This window comes from Stigmatopora nigra, chromosome 15 (genome assembly GCF_051989575.1).
Source record: "Stigmatopora nigra isolate UIUO_SnigA chromosome 15, RoL_Snig_1.1, whole genome shotgun sequence".
NCBI classification, from domain to species: Eukaryota; Metazoa; Chordata; class Actinopteri; order Syngnathiformes; family Syngnathidae; genus Stigmatopora; species Stigmatopora nigra.
The window spans coordinates 8,240,001-8,256,354 of record NC_135522.1 but is presented as its reverse complement, the minus strand read 5'-3'; the positions used below and the strand labels follow the sequence as shown (position 1 = coordinate 8,256,354).

The 16,354-nt window shown below is 36.3% G+C and overlaps 1 protein-coding gene across 5 annotated transcripts in view; it reads left to right on the top strand.

Annotated features, from left to right (window-relative positions):
• LOC144208071 (myosin-10) overlaps positions 1-16,354 on the top strand; it is a 41,742-nt gene that overhangs the window by 17,705 nt on the left and 7,683 nt on the right. For 2 of the 5 annotated variants that reach the window (XM_077733731.1, XM_077733732.1), the window contains exons 5-31: positions 815-917; positions 1,230-1,259; positions 3,020-3,112; positions 3,749-3,812; positions 4,185-4,283; positions 4,923-5,066; positions 5,193-5,288; positions 6,108-6,226; positions 6,315-6,467; positions 6,550-6,723; positions 6,800-6,973; positions 8,461-8,575; positions 8,816-8,878; positions 9,686-9,879; positions 10,670-10,791; positions 10,874-10,943; positions 11,024-11,184; positions 12,068-12,176; positions 12,283-12,414; positions 12,489-12,695; positions 13,385-13,522; positions 13,615-13,738; positions 13,805-13,976; positions 14,746-14,958; positions 15,028-15,172; positions 15,492-15,698; positions 16,255-16,354. The exon at positions 16,255-16,354 is cut by the window's right edge and continues 5 nt beyond it. In XM_077733731.1, the coding sequence (XP_077589857.1) occupies positions 815-917; positions 1,230-1,259; positions 3,020-3,112; positions 3,749-3,812; positions 4,185-4,283; positions 4,923-5,066; positions 5,193-5,288; positions 6,108-6,226; positions 6,315-6,467; positions 6,550-6,723; positions 6,800-6,973; positions 8,461-8,575; positions 8,816-8,878; positions 9,686-9,879; positions 10,670-10,791; positions 10,874-10,943; positions 11,024-11,184; positions 12,068-12,176; positions 12,283-12,414; positions 12,489-12,695; positions 13,385-13,522; positions 13,615-13,738; positions 13,805-13,976; positions 14,746-14,958; positions 15,028-15,172; positions 15,492-15,698; positions 16,255-16,354 (3,521 nt within the window). The remainder of the gene's footprint in view (positions 1-814; positions 918-1,229; positions 1,260-3,019; positions 3,113-3,748; positions 3,813-4,184; positions 4,284-4,922; positions 5,067-5,192; positions 5,289-6,107; positions 6,227-6,314; positions 6,468-6,549; positions 6,724-6,799; positions 6,974-8,460; positions 8,576-8,815; positions 8,879-9,685; positions 9,880-10,669; positions 10,792-10,873; positions 10,944-11,023; positions 11,185-12,067; positions 12,177-12,282; positions 12,415-12,488; positions 12,696-13,384; positions 13,523-13,614; positions 13,739-13,804; positions 13,977-14,745; positions 14,959-15,027; positions 15,173-15,491; positions 15,699-16,254) is intronic. The other 3 variants (XM_077733733.1, XM_077733734.1, XM_077733735.1) reach the window with 3 other exon arrangements.

Sequence of the window (16,354 nt, the reverse complement as noted above, 5' to 3'; positions counted from 1 at the left end):
CTACAAATAGTTTCTTGTGGCAGACTGGTCATCCGTCCATTATATTATATATTTTTTATCATTTATGGCACAAAATCAAGTAACTGCGCCTTGTCCACTCACCTATTCTATGCTTCCTTGTGTCTATTTGCTGCATAGTCAACATTTATTAGGGTTAAACTTTAGGACACATGCACCCTCTGCATTGATCCCAGATGGGGAGTGTCCTCTAGTTTGCAATCCTTGTATGTCTATGTGGACTACCCATTGGTAAAGTATTCTTTCTTTGGGTTCTTGGAGTAAACTGTCTAGTAAAGATAGTGGTCATTTTCAGAAAAAATCTTTTTCTATCTTATGTCACTCATGCACAACTCTGAAAAAAAAATTGAAGCCAAAATGAAGGTTATGACCTACATTCTGCCTTTGTGGGCTCACCCCTTTTGCATCTAAAGTGCAGAGAAGCTAATCACCAGCTTGACTAAAGCCACTGGTATGTTGCTATTGGACTGTCTTCGGTCTTACCCGTGGTTTTCCTAGCTCGGGGACATGATTTTGGGATAGTCCTCTCTCAACACAGCTATCATTAGAATCCGGTCTGGAAGAAACGCCTGGAAGTTTTGGAGACTGGCCCATAAAAACACTTGCTGGCCTGATGAAGCATTATAGTGGAATGGGGGGATCTAATAAAAACAACAACGCATGCCTGCTGTTGTTCTCCCTCAATTTCATCTTTACTATTTGTTTCTTAGGATTTTAGTCTCATTTTATGTCTTCACTTTTTGTAAAAGTGACCAATTTACACCACATATCCAGAATGCAATTCCTTTACTTTCAGAGGCGAATCAGGCGCTGGAAAGACGGAAAACACAAAGAAGGTGATCCAGTACCTGGCCCATGTTGCCTCCTCACACAAAGGACGTAAAGACCACAACATTCCAGTAAGAACCCCACTCAAACTACTGTTAGTCGAGCTTTTGTTTTCCCTTTTGCCTTCTTTGCTTTTCTTCCACTGTCATCCATCCTCTCTCCTTGACTTCTAAAGTCAATGTTGATAATATTATTCCACTACAGTGAAAGATGAATGGATGACTTAGTTTGCATATTTGAATAGAAATCCCACGCTAATCAACAGCTAATTTATTAGATTTGTATCCTGATTCGTTCCTGCTTCATGCAACAGTGGTGTGTGTGTGGGGGGGCTATGCTTGTGTCTAACATAATACCTGCATTTGTTTATCCATAACAAACAGCCAGAATCTCCCAAAGCATTCAAGCTACAGGCAAGTGCATCTACCGCTATCTCAATTACTGTGTTATCATTTGTCCGTGTGTGTTTGCATGCCCTTATCGCCGAATATAAGCCACTCATTTGATGATTTTGCATGAGTAATCGGAGCTTTATTCTGCTCCTTTGTTCATGATGTGGAGTATTTATTTGCACTGGCACCATTTTCTTATGGGATTATTTGAAGTCCGCTTAATCTGCCATGAAATCAACAACCGGATGAAATTATTATGAACCACAATTGGGTTTTAGTAGAAACACATGTAGAATGGGCTTGAATTAATATGACATGTCAGTGATGTTTGTAATTTCTGTAGTTTTGATGTCAGTCGGGTTGTACTGTATTATTTTGACGCTACTGTAGTAGTGGCTATATTTTTACCTTGCAACAATTCTTTAAAAAAATGTTTCTATGGTTTGTCATTTAGTGATATGACCTTTTATTGTTAGTAGTATTATTTTAAATAATATATAATATTCATAATTTTAATGATTTATCTGAACAATTTTATTATAGAGAGTTAGTATTTAAAAAGTAGATTTTACTTTAAAAGTCTATTTTCTCTGAAAAGCTCACTTTGTCCTTTTTCATTCCAAAGGCAAATAAAACTATTGATTTACAATAATATAGTAGTTTTAGAAGAAGAGTATCAAAGTAAAATAGAAAATAAAAAAATCAATGTTGATTATATTTATACCATTTTCTAACAGAAAAAAACACATTAAACACAATAAGAAAAGTGTTCCTTGTCTGCTGCTTGATGGTTAAATACATTCACTGTGGGCAAGTAAATTTAAACCTTGGGGCTCAGTACTCCCCCTGCCATCAGTCCGACCTCCATCTTTCGGCTGTTCTTCTGCAGCACATTATGGCTCCCTCTGAGCAAAAGCCAGAGGAATGTGGACACAGCGATTGAGCGGCAAGTGTGGTAGGGGGAGAAAATATGAGGTAGTGGAGAAACACACCAAATCGCTTGGGAATGCCTTTCTATTTTCAAGTTGGACATGTGCTTTTTGCAACATTTGATAGGTTCATAAGATACTAGGACTGATATTTACTTAGCTTATGCGCCAAATCACCCCTTTTGGAGTTTCGTTGACATAATGCGACTATGGGATTCATCATGTGCCAGTGTTTTTTTTCTGCTTCAGAACACAGGGCCATTGTTTTTCATCACATTTAAATTGGGTTAACGTGTTATCGTAAATTGCATTATAAACACTGGAATATGATTTGGTGGTCGATAATCATGAATTCTATGAAATCCAGTCTAACTACAAATGAAACAGTCGCAATTTGGCTTTGATGGAATCAGATTGTTCCAAATGTGCAATTTCATTTTTTTCTTCATAGGTCAGTAAATCAGTATCAACCTTTAATTCGATTTTTTTTAAACCTATTTTGAAAACAGGCTTTAGGGAATGTCGTAGTTTTCACCTTTTAATATTTATGAGCCTCACTTGTTGCTATTACGTCTTGATAGTATATTTTGCACATGGAATAATAATAGCATATTGCATTTTTGAGTTTACATGAACATACATGACAGTTACCTTAACCCACACACTATATTTTTATGCAGCATGTGTTTTTGTATAAATCCAAACATTTTAACCCTTTACTCAAAGCTTGATGTTCCCAAATGCAGTATTTCATTTCATTGTTTTATGATTTTGCCATTTCTTTTTTGTTATTTGAGACCTTAGCATTGTGGTCCAGATAGATGACCTCTCACCTCGTTTTCTCTCTTGCAGGGTGAGTTGGAACGCCAGCTCCTTCAGGCTAACCCCATCCTGGAATCATTTGGTAATGCCAAGACAGTGAAAAATGACAACTCTTCTCGCTTTGTGAGTTCACCCTTTTTGCACAGACCATCTTTATTTTGACTCCGCTGCACATATGTTTACAATTCCGTGAAAGGATTTAGGTTAGGGCTGCATAATCTATCAGCTTAGTTTACATTTACTGAAACAGTTTACCAGGGAATGCCATATGGAATTGACATGCTTTATTTACAACTTCTTTCAATTGCATGGAAAAAAATTATTGGTACTATGCAAGGTATAAAATTGAAATTTCTGAGTGAAAATAACTGTTAAAATGCTATATTATGATATGCTTATCAACACAAATTGTCTTGTCAGATTATCGAAAGAGACATAGACAACTATTTCTCGGGCAGTATTCAAAATATGCGGCCAATTCTAACCACCATGAAATTCAATTCCTTATGATTCACATATGTTTGCCTACATTACAGATGAAAACACAGTAATATCATGGGAATAAAAAGAAAATAAAGCTTCACTCCCCCCTTGGCCACTTATACTGGGACTCCTCAATACAATGCATCTGTTTTTTCTACTTTTTTGTTATTTGCAGCTATCTAAATGGAGATTTTAAGTACCACTAACTGGATCATGAATACCTATGCATTCAACTGAATTATAATTTAACATAAATATTGATCCCTCTTTCCACAGGGCAAGTTCATTCGAGTCAACTTTGACGTTGCGGGCTACATTGTCGGCGCCAACATTGAAACTTGTATCCTTTAAGATGTGGCTCCAGTTTTTTAACTAGGTCTACAATGTCTTGTGTGTCTGTCTTGCTACTGCAACCAAGAAATTCCCAGAATATGGGATGAAATCAAGTTCTAAAATAATATATCCTATTTAAGTCCACTTTGTTTACCACATAAATGATAGGATGCAGCCTTGGCAAAAAGTTTTTTGTTGCAAGATTGTATACCAAAATGATTGGCTGCAATGTCCTGGTAAAAAAGCATAGTGAACACCCACTCTCTATTTTCCAGCTATAGTATGTGTGATGTCATATAATAGTTGCTACAGCACTGACTAAGTTAGTAGCTTGATTTCTGTTCTTCTTACACTATCAGTTCTTGACATTTGTGCTCAGACCTTCTGGAGAAGTCACGGGCAATCAGACAGGCCAAAGATGAGAGAACTTTCCACATTTTCTACCGCTTGTTGGCAGGAGCCGGAGAGCATCTCAAAAGTGAGTCTCTTTCTCTAGCCAGCCATAGCCATTTTATTTACTTCCAGCAAGAATGATAGTCTTAAAAATTCTGGCTTTTAGTATTGCACATCTTTTGATGAGGATTTTTTCTCCTTTTATTCCCAAAGAAAAGTTTGTTCCAATATAGTACTTTGGAAACAAGTATACTGCCTTTTTTAATCTTTATAGCAGCTCTCAAAGTGTCAGATGAGTCTTATGGGGAGGCATCACCACTTGAGCAACAGCCACATAAAAAAACACATTGGAAATATTACACAAAGTAATTCATTTTTGTACAACTATTTGGGGCCATTGTCGCTGATTGGCGTATAATCACATGGCTCTTTTCAATGGAGAATTGTGAATTAAATTAAATGTATATACATATATTTATTTACAATAAACATTTGCTGCCAACCCTCCCACCTCTAATGAGTGGAGCATCAATTTCAGCCAATGAGTGAAAAAAGTTCACAGCAATATGGACAGTAGAGCCTTTTAATTTTGATAGTATAGTGTTACTGTAGTAGTCTGAGTCCTTTAGAAAGTATTGATGCCATGGTGTAAAAGATTGAAAGTGTATTTTTTTTCAAAATCCCAAAAGTAAATAGACATTACAAATCTTTTCTCCTTTTACAGCGGACCTGCTCCTCGAGGGCTTTAACAACTACAGATTCCTGTCAAATGGTAACATTCCTATTCCTGGACAACAGGACAAAGACAATTTCCAGGAGACTCTGGAGGCTATGCATATAATGAGTTTCTCCCACGATGAGATTGTTTGTAAGTATTAGCTCAAGTTACGTACGTACTCGTGGCCTCCAGTTGGAGTCAAAATTGACTGTAACTACTATATACATTACCTTAGGTTCATTCCCATAAGTGAGTGATTTTTCTCATTCTTGTCAGGCATGTTGAAGGTCGTCTCAGCAGTGTTGCAATTTGGCAATATTGTTTTCAAGAAAGAGAGGAATACTGATCAGGCCTCAATGCCTGAAAATACAGGTAAAGTTGGAATTTAAGAATTTGCCAAGCTCAAAAGTGATGAATGTCCCTTTTTCTTTCACCACTACAGATGGTAGAAAACCATCTTTCCCACACTAAAAACAAAAAGTTGGATTCTTTTCTCGGTATTTAGTGTAGTGCAATATTCTGATCCATCATGCAGAGGTGTTGACAGACAACATGTTTAAGTGTCAGCATGATCCAATATCCCCGCAGTCGCTATCTGCATGAGATTCAGTCATTCAATTAGAACATATTTTCCTGTTTTTCATCCACATTTGCTCCTAATCAAGTCAAGTCAAAACAACTCAAGTCAAAAGCCTTTAGTGTCTTTATATAACATTTGCGTATTATGAAATTAGTTGTGCCACTCCACAAAGTGCGTGTTTCCCAATAAAAACATGAATAAGTAATCTAAAAAATTCACATCAGGGCAAGATAATGGAGAAAAAAAAATTGAAAAAATTTGAATATTCTAAAATATTGCACATTGTTATTATATTTTTATATATATATATATATATATATATATATATATATATATATATATATATATATATATATATATATATATATATATATATATATATATATATTTCCATACACATACATATATGTATATGTAAATTAAACCGTAGTACCCAGAGAAAACCCACACGAGCTGGGGAGAACATGCAAATTCCACACAAGTGATAATACAAACAACATTAATAAAATTGATAAAAACTGTTAAGTCCTGTGACGTGTAGGTGATTTAATGTGAAAAGTTCAATTCCATTGTTAAATGTGTTCCATCTGCCTGTTCTCTCACTCTTTCAGTGGCACAGAAGCTTTGCCATCTACTTGGATTGAATGTTATGGAGTTCACAAGAGCTATCCTCACTCCGAGAATAAAAGTAGGACGAGACTATGTACAGAAAGCGCAGACCAAGGAACAGGCAAGTGGCTATTCTTTGCTTTAAATATCTAGAAAATAATATACTTGTCGCGGACTTGTAAATTTACTGTATTTTCTCTCGCTGCAAGGCTGACTTTGCTGTAGAAGCTCTGGCAAAAGCTACATATGAGCGACTGTTTCGTTGGCTGGTCCATCGTATCAACAAGGCGCTTGACAGGACCAAACGTCAAGGAGCATCTTTCATTGGCATTTTGGATATCGCTGGCTTTGAGATTTTTGAGGTAGAAATCCATTTCTTTCATACCCGATGATAGTTTACCTACATTTTACTCACTTGACTTATGCCTCGTGCTTCATTTTCAGCTCAACTCGTTCGAGCAGTTGTGCATCAACTACACCAATGAGAAATTACAGCAGCTCTTTAACCACACCATGTTCATCCTGGAGCAAGAAGAATACCAAAGGGAAGGCATAGAGTGGAGTTTCATTGACTTTGGCCTTGACCTGCAACCTTGTATCGAGCTCATCGAGAGACCGGTTGGTGCTCCCTGTTTGGTGCAAGAAATATTTAAGCTTTTTTTTGTGTGTTTCAACTTAACTTTCATCTCCTCAGAATAACCCACCTGGTATTCTGGCTTTATTGGATGAAGAGTGCTGGTTTCCCAAAGCCACAGACAAGACCTTTGTGGACAAAGTTCTTCAGGAGCAAGGCACTCACACTAAGTTCCAAAAACCACGCCAACTGAAGGACAAAGCTGACTTTTGCATCATCCACTATGCAGGGAGGGTATGTCATTTTTGTTTTTAATACTATAGCACAGCTCGTTGAAGGCTTGGAAGCACAGGGTATTATTCTACCATAGGTAGAAGGAAGAAAAATATATCAAATGGCGACTATTTCCAAAAAAATGTCACATTTCTTCTGTCTGGCTAATGTTTTAAGGCGCATACTTTGATGGCTTACATCATTGGCGATATACAATAGCCCAGTTGTTGAACTTCCACTGCTGCTGAAGGAGAGCAATTCTCACATCTGTTTCACATTGAGACGACGAGACTGACGGCTTCATGCAGCAAAAGTTATATAACAGAAGTTTGCAGTTTTTCACCTCTGCATGCTGCGCAGTCGTCCGCAAATCCAAAATCACAGCCCGAGGGACGTCAAAAGCTTGTCAGTCAAGGGCTGCTGAATTTACACCCTGCCGAGTTTGAATTGCACTGCAATGCCGTCCACTCAATTCTTCCATTTGAATAGAGTAATAAATAACAGTCCACTAAACTGATATAGATGCGATATTTCATTTACTATTCGATCCAGGAAGGAGAATTAAATGTTAACTTGTTCAAATAAATCCTGGGAGACAGTCAGTCGTCCTGAAGAGAAAATATGTGCAAACAGTGTTGAGTTTGCTTTTCCGGGATTCTGATTCAACCCAGATGGGGAGCCGGCATTCCTCATCTCAGGTTCCTTACCGTGTCAATTACTTGGAATGTCGTGCTCTGATCCGCCACTTTTTTTTTAGTCTTGCGTGGGCATCCTGGTGTTACAGGCTAATCCAATTAACATAGCATGACCAATCAAGGGTAGGCATGATCCCTGGCAAATAGCGTGACTTGTCAGTCAAATGAAAAGAATGGACGTGAACAAATTTGGTACCACACATTGATGTTGGGTGGTGTTTCAGTAAAAGCACAGTTGTGGGGTTTAATTCGGGGGTTCATTTTTGTAAGACACATCATAGCTATGGTTTTCCTGAGGAGGGCCAGTGTTAATCAATATCTAATTGATTAGCAAACAACTATTTTCATTGTAGAAAAAAACTTTTAAATACAGCTTAATCTCACAAGAGTCGCAGGGGGTGCTGGAGCCATGCCCAGCTAACTATGGGCACCAGGCAGGAGACACCCTGAATTGTTGGTCAGCCAATCGCAGTGTTTAAAGACTTTGAGACAAAAATTGTCCAACTCTTCTTTTTGGGGACTCTTAATAGAAAATGTATTATTTTTGAAATTTATTTGTCTTACTTATTTTTCTCCCAAAACAAGTCACGTTTCTTATGATTTATGTCGTTCCATCTTTTGTTTAGTGTGATGGGTGGTTAAATTTCATGAAATGTAAAAATATTTAAGTCAATGCACATTTTTGACTTTTATAGCTGTAAAAAATGCGGTGGCGGTCTCAAGTTTTACAACTACGTTTTAATACAACACCCAGTTTATGAGCACCACCAATGGATATGATCGAAATGACGCAAGACTGATGTGTTTCTTCAGGTGGACTATAAAGCTGATGAATGGCTCATGAAAAATATGGACCCCCTTAATGACAACGTGGCCACGCTGCTGCATCAATCCACTGACAAGTTTGTGGCTGAACTTTGGAAAGATGGTGAGACATTTTCACTGCATCTATTTTGTCTCCTATGTAACATAAGATTGAAAGAACACATAAAATGTGACTAAGGACTTAAAATGAAATATTTGCATGCCAGAAAAAGTGAAATGATTGGCATGTTAACACTATACGGATTAATGTGACAGACTAAAATGTTCTCCTTTTTAACTTACAATGCTATCTTTTCTCTGTGCGGATTTGTGTTTGTTTTTGTGGACTCACGGCCTGTTGTAGACATTCAGACCTTTCAGAGAGCCTCTTTCTATGACAAAGTGCCCGAGCTCCATGAAGCTCCAGGTGAACGATAATATCGACTACTTTTGGCTATTTTACATACTTCATACCGATACATCGATTACCCATTCCGCCATCGGCTGCCACGATAGACGTCCAATTCATTGGAAGTGATTGTACAACAAATGAATTCCCTGCCAAGGTCTACTCGTGACCAACTCGTTTAAATTCACAGCAGAAGGATGAAAAGAATGACACGATTGGACAGCTATCATTGTCACTGCCACTTCAAAAGTTCAATTCTATTGCTTGGTTTTGCATGGCCTCTTCCCCTTTTTTTCTCATTTATTTTCCCATTGTTTCCATCATGGATAATGATTTCCTGTGTGTAACTATTCCAAATTTAAAATTTCCAATTGGAAGCTTGTCAAACAGGTGAAAATTCTAGTTGTTAAAATACAAAATGTTAAATTGATTATTTTAAATTATACTAGATTGTACTAGATTATATTAGATTATATTAGATTATATTAGATTAAATTATATTAGATGATATTAGATTATATTATATTAGATTGTATTAGATTATATTAGATTATATTAGTTTATATTTGATTAGATTATATTTGATTAGATTATATTAGATTATATTAGATTAAATTATATTAGATTATATTAGATTATATTAGATTATATTAGATTATATTAGATGATTTTAGATTAATTTAGATTTAATTATTTTTTTTAAAAACCCAAATGTTCTCCAATTCTGGAATGAACCATTTATAATGACACTTTAAGTGTCAAATATATTCATGTACATGTCTAACATCTTTGCGTGTTTTAACATTGTATATTTGTGATCACCAGTGGACCGGATCGTGGGCCTTGATCAAGTTGCTGGCATGAATGAGACAGCATTTGGCGCCGCATACAAGACAAAGAAGGGCATGTTCCGCACAGTGGGCCAACTGTACAAGGAGCAGCTGTCCAAACTGATGGCCACATTGAGGAACACTAATCCCAACTTCGTCCGCTGTATCATTCCCAACCATGAAAAACGGGTGAGTCACGAGATGGTCACCCTATTTGTTGATGGTTGAGTTTGCAATTTCTTTTAAGTACTACAGTCATGGTCACACTTTTAGTTAAGCATGCATTTAGAATAATCAAATATGCAACCATATGTAACTCAGATTCTGATAAATTGTGGGCAGTGTAGAGGTGTCGATATCATATTTTATGCCAACAAGGGTTCAAGAAATCAATTAATAGGCATCTAATTAACTGTCAAATTAATACTTTTGATCGTGGATGAAACCTGTAGTGACTTTAACCTTTTAATGACCTTCTTAGTTAAAAATGTTCTATTTATTTTCCATTTTGTTTAAGCATTCTGATTGAAAAACAATTAACCAATAAAAAAACTATAGCCATTTTTTAAATGTATTTTCCCATTAATCAAAAAAGGGTAAAACTATAATTTCTCTCTATATTTTTATTTAATTTAAGCATTTTGATTGAAAAACAATTGCACAATTAAAAAACAATAAATTGTCATTTAAAATAATATATTTTCCCATTAATTAAAAAAAATATAAAACTGTGATAATTTCTCTAATTTTTATCAGTTTTAATTAATCATTATAAGTACCTATCATTAAAATATGTAATGACATCAAAATCAAAGCATTGATTTTTTTATTTCAACTTAAAAAAAATATTTGTGGGGAAAAAAAGAAAACGTTAAATATGATCTCATATCTTTTATATTTTAATAAGGACCACAAAAGTGTTAAATTGGCGAGGTAGTTTTATTAATATCCTGGTTTTGTTTTTTTCTTCCTCTTCTAGGCTGGTAAACTAGATCCTCACCTTGTTCTGGACCAGCTAAGATGTAACGGTGTCCTGGAAGGGATTCGTATCTGCAGACAAGGCTTCCCCAACCGCATTATCTTCCAAGAGTTCAGACAGAGGTACTTTATTTCAAACAATGCCCATAATTTTATTGTTTCAAACTAAAGCCAAATACTAATCAGTCACTTCTCTATTGTCCAGATATGAAATTCTCACTCCTAATGCCATCCCCAAAGGCTTTATGGACGGCAAGCAAGCCTGCGAGAGAATGGTCAGTAAAAAAAAAAACAAATCAAGTCTCTCATTGTTTTTCATTAGTTAATATTAATAATGTCCTCCTTCTTTTTTTAGATCAAATCCCTGGAGCTTGACAACAATCTATTTCGAATCGGCCAGAGTAAAATCTTCTTCCGGGCAGGTGTTTTAGCCCATTTGGAGGAAGAGAGGGACCTTAAGATCACTGACATCATTATTTACTTCCAAGCCACTTGTCGGGGATATCTGGCACGCAAGTAAGGGTTTTTCTTTTACTTTTCAGCATGATTAAATTGTATTGTGGGGTTATTTTCTAGGGTTTCAAGAAATTGGCAACCTAAAAAAGGGTCAAACTCGTTTTTTTTAATAGTCATTGGCTGTCATTGATTAGGCTAGTAGATATCCAATCAATTTTGACTGGAATGGGAAATCTACTGATCTTGATGAAATATGAGTATTCGCAGCCAGTTTAAATGAACTGAATGTGAATCGGTGTAAACGGCAGGCAATCAGTAATAGCAAATATTATTATTGTCATTTATGTTTTAATTTAAAAAACTGAAAAAGCAAATATGTTCTTAAAGAAACATTTAGTGTAATTATCACTCATGTATTTTCCGGATTATAAATCAAGATTTTTTAAATATTTTGACTTATATATATTTTTTTCCTTTTTATTATGTATTCTTTGGATACTCCAACTTACACTCATATGCGTTTTATAGTCGGAAATATATGGTAAAGATTAAATATCATTTTTAAATCCCTTTTGAATTAAAAAAGGAAAACCAGCACATTTTCTAATTGTTATCGTTTACTACATATTCTTTGATTTAAAAAAGGTTTACTTCATTTTTATTAGTTAGTTATTTATTTCAAAAAATGGAAAACCGTGAATATACTCCATTTTTATAAGTTAGTTATTTATTTCAAAAAAATGGAAAACTGTGAATATACTCCATTTTTTTCACATTTAATTTTAGCAAAATACATGAAGTGGACATTGACTTCTCACACAAAAAAAACAGCAATATTTGGCCCCTCTGCTGCCAGTTTGACACCTTTAATTTATGTAAAAGATGATTTTTGTGGCTACCGCAACTCTGCTAAGTTCATTTTTTCCCAATGATGTTGCTTTAGAGCCTTTGCCAAAAAACAACAACAGCTCAGTGCCCTGAAGGTTCTCCAAAGAAACTGTGCGGCATACCTCAAACTGCGTCATTGGCAGTGGTGGAGACTCTTCACCAAGGTGGGTTATTCTGTTTTGGATTTCCACAGCATTCCTGGGATACTACTGTAAAACAATTCCAAATTCCTCAACCATTTTGGCACAATCCGTTATTTTCCAAATGCAGGTAAAGCCATTGCTGCAGGTGACCAGACAAGAGGAAGAAATGCTGGCTAAAGATGAGGAGCTCGTCAAGGTGAAGGAGAAGCAAACAAAAGTGGAGGGACAGCTGGTGGAGATGGAAGTAAAACACCAGCAGGTGACAAATAATGTTGGCAACCGTCCTCAAAACAGACTTTTGTGTGATGCGTAGTAAGTGTTGTTTGTGTGAAGTTAATGGAGGAAAAAAGCATCCTAGCAGAGCAACTGCAGGCGGAAACTGAGCTGTTTGCCGAGGCTGAGGAGATGAGATCTCGCCTGGCGACCAAGAAACAAGAGCTAGAGGAGATCCTTCATGACCTGGAATCCAGACTGGAAGAAGAAGAAGAAAGGTCACAGGGCATGGTCAATGAGAAGAAGAAGATGCAGTCTCATATCCAGGTGAGGGGAAGACAACATTCTATCCTTTCAATTTCTCTCAAGGTCAAAGTTTCTGTTATATTTAAACTTAGTGGGTAGTTTTTCCTTCTCAGTCTGTTTCCCAACATTTCTAAAGCTGTGTAGACTAAAAAAAAAATTGTGACATTGAAACTGCTTGCTTAGCAAAGTTCGGAGGTTTTAAGGGCAAAATAAACAGAATTTCCGTATCAGACAATTTTGAGGTTAGTTCTCCTTTGAAAGGCTATGCTTAAAGCATGTAGAAATATTTTGAAATTGATTTCACTCAGCTTCACATTTGTTTAACATTTTATAAGGCACACTTTGACCTCATTGGCTGCCATTAAGACGTACCATCCCTTTTGCCGGTTGAGATAAATTCAATGTCTATTGTTGTCAACAACTCTTAATGATGCATTAATATGACTAACTTCAAATTGTCATTTTTCTTATTTTAATTAGTATATATAATAGGCACTTGTTCTATAACAGGTTCTTTAGTTTAACTTCATCAATGATTTAAGTTTAAGGGCTTAAATCGGTTTTATTTATGTAATTTATCCAACTATGCTCACTAAACTCTTGACTGTTTAGGTGTATTCTAAATGAATTATTTCATTTCCTCTACAATCACAATTGTAAAACCTGCAAAAAAGTTTTTCAACTTAATGGTTGGGTGTCTATTTTGGCAGGATCTTGAGGAACAGCTGGATGAGGAGGAAGGTGCTCGGCAAAAGCTGCAGCTTGAGAAAGTAACAGCTGAAGCCAAAATGAAGAAATTTGAAGAGGATATTTTACTGCTAGAGGACCAAAACGCCAAGTTTGTTAAGGTGAGAGTCTACTAAAAAGGCATCTTTACCCACCTAGGAATCATCAAAACATATTTTTGGACACGTACACAACATATAATTATGCCTTGCAGGAAAAAAAGTCCCTAGAAGATCGAATCAATGAAATGACTGTTTTTCTTGCTGAAGAAGAAGAGAAGGCTAAGAATCTGGGAAAGGCCAAGAACAAACAAGAGATCATGATGGTCGACTTAGATGGTGAAAAAGCTACTATGCCTTTTGTCATGACAAGACACTTTTAACATTTTGTCATTTGGATTCCAGAGAGGCTTAAGAAGGAGGAGAAGACCCGTCAGGAGCTGGAGAAGGCCAAGAGGAAACTGGAAGGGGAAACATCTGACTTTCAGGACCAAGTAGCTGAGCTCCAGGCCCACATCGAAGAGTATAAAAATCAAATTGTAAAGAAAGAGGACGAGCAACTGCTACTTCAGACAAGGTAGGAGAATTTTCACTTCAATTTCAATGAATTTGTCACCAGTAGACTTCCCATACATTTGAACTAGATGTCCGCTTATTTGACAGACCCCCTCACTTCAAATGGATTGCTCAATCAGTTAAAATGATGTCACTGAGTTCTTTGGGTAGGACTGACATAAGCAGTAGATCGACCTTATTAATTATCTCATTTTATTCACATATTGACAAGTACACAGATCAAATAACTTGGGATTGACCCAACAAAGTATTTATTCCCCTATTCCCCATGTTTTGGAATGTGTGATTGGCAGTCATACATATAAATATATCTCATATGAACGTGTCATGGTGAGTATGTTACTATAATAGTATGGGAGATGCTGACAAAAAATTGTGACACATAGGATGCAAAGCCATCCACGCAGTTTTTAAAGTTGTCGGTATGACTAAGTCATTGTCTACATATGATTTATTAATTGGATATGGGTGGGAATTGTCAGTTTCGTCATCAAAAATCAAATGTGCAACAATAACTTTATCTCTGATGCCATCCAGTGGATAAGTACATGTTATTTTTAACTGAAAAAATATGCCACTTTACCATGACTGGTTTTATATTGTAATGGTGTAATTGGCGGCCTATCTGCTTTACAGTTAGTAACGTATTGATGATCTCTGTGCTTTTGCAGGGCTAAATATCACAAGTTTTGGTACACTTGCGCATGCTAATATGTATGTTTTCTAAGCAATGTTGTGTCTAATAGAGTGTGGTTTAATATTTTTTTTAGAGGCGAAGATGAAGTCAACCAAAAGAACAATGCCCTGAAACAAGTGCGAGAGCTTCAAGCCCAGCTGGCTGAGTTGCAGGAGGACATGGAATTGGAAAAACAGTCCAGGAACAAGGCTGAGAAGCTCAAAAGAGATTTGAGTGAAGAACTGGAGGCTCTAAAGACAGAACTGGAGGATACCCTGGATACCACCGCTGCCCAACAGGAGCTCAGGTAACAATTCTGGGAATTGTAATGTGTGACTAGGCTTCAAGATGTTACAGTGCTTTTTTTTTTTTTTAGGACTAAGCGAGAGCAAGAAGTTGCAGAACTGAAGAAGGCAATCGATGAGGAGACTAAAAATCACGAGGCTCAAATACAGGATATGCGACAGAGGCATGCCACTACTTTGGAAGAGCTCTCTGAGCAGCTAGAACAAGCAAAGAGGGTGAGGCACCTTTATTGAATGGGTCATTTCCAAATTGGAGATTTTGATTTTAAATGTATTGAATTAAAACAAATGTTGCTTCTCTGGTAATACATAAACTATCAAATGATTGACTGACTCATTGAATAGCACAATGGGTAAAGGAGCATTTAGTTTGTATTCTAAACAAAAAATATTTGTAGTCTTTTATTTAGATTTGCAAAGAAACAGAAACAGCATGTAAAAGTATTTTCTAAGTAAAACATGCTCCAATTCTGGAATGACCCTTTTACATGCCATATTTTGTTCAAACTCATTTTGTTTTGGAATGAATATGTAGTTCAAAGCTAACCTGGAAAAGACCAAGCAGAGCCAGGAGAGTGCCAACAAGGAAATGGCCAATGAGGTCAAAAGCCTTCAACAGGCAAAGACAGAGTCCGAACACAAGAGGAAGAAACTGGAGGCTCAGCTACAGGAGGTGACAGCCAGAAACACGGAGGGCGAGCGGACCAAGGGCGAGTTGGCTGACCGTGTGCACAAACTGCAGGTACTACAGGCGTAAAACAAATATTTACTTGTTTGGGTGGTATGGCCTAAATAAAAAAAATATAATTTATAAATGTTTTCATTAAAACTTTGATTTAGAAGTAAGGGGAACCTATTATTAGGCACTTATTTAACTAGATGGCTAACAAATATACGCCCTTCTCTGATAAAAATGGTTTGGACGTCAAGGGATGTCAATGGCACTGACAAAAAAGCATTCAGACCTAGAACTCCCAATTTAAATTAATTGGACTGCTATCCTTGTAAGTGACAGGCAATGACTTGATGGCTAGTATACATTGTAAAGATAATAATAATAATATTAATAAAGATGTTTCCCCAAATGCAAGGTCATAACTTCACAATAAGAAACACTCTTTTACACTTTCTCATTAAATGAAAAAGTGGTTGCCAGATTTGTTTTTGTCAACAAATGTGATTTATTTTTTTCTTTAATTGTCTGCAATGGGAAAAAAAATGTATTATTCACAAAATCTATGTATTGCCAAGGCCTAGTACTCCTACAATTGCCTTACATAAACCTTTTCTCCATGCAGACTGAGCTGGACAATGTATCGGCCATGCTTGAAGATGCAGAAAGAAAAAGCATCAAGACGACAAAAGAGGTTTCTGGATTAGAAAGCCAACTTCAAGACT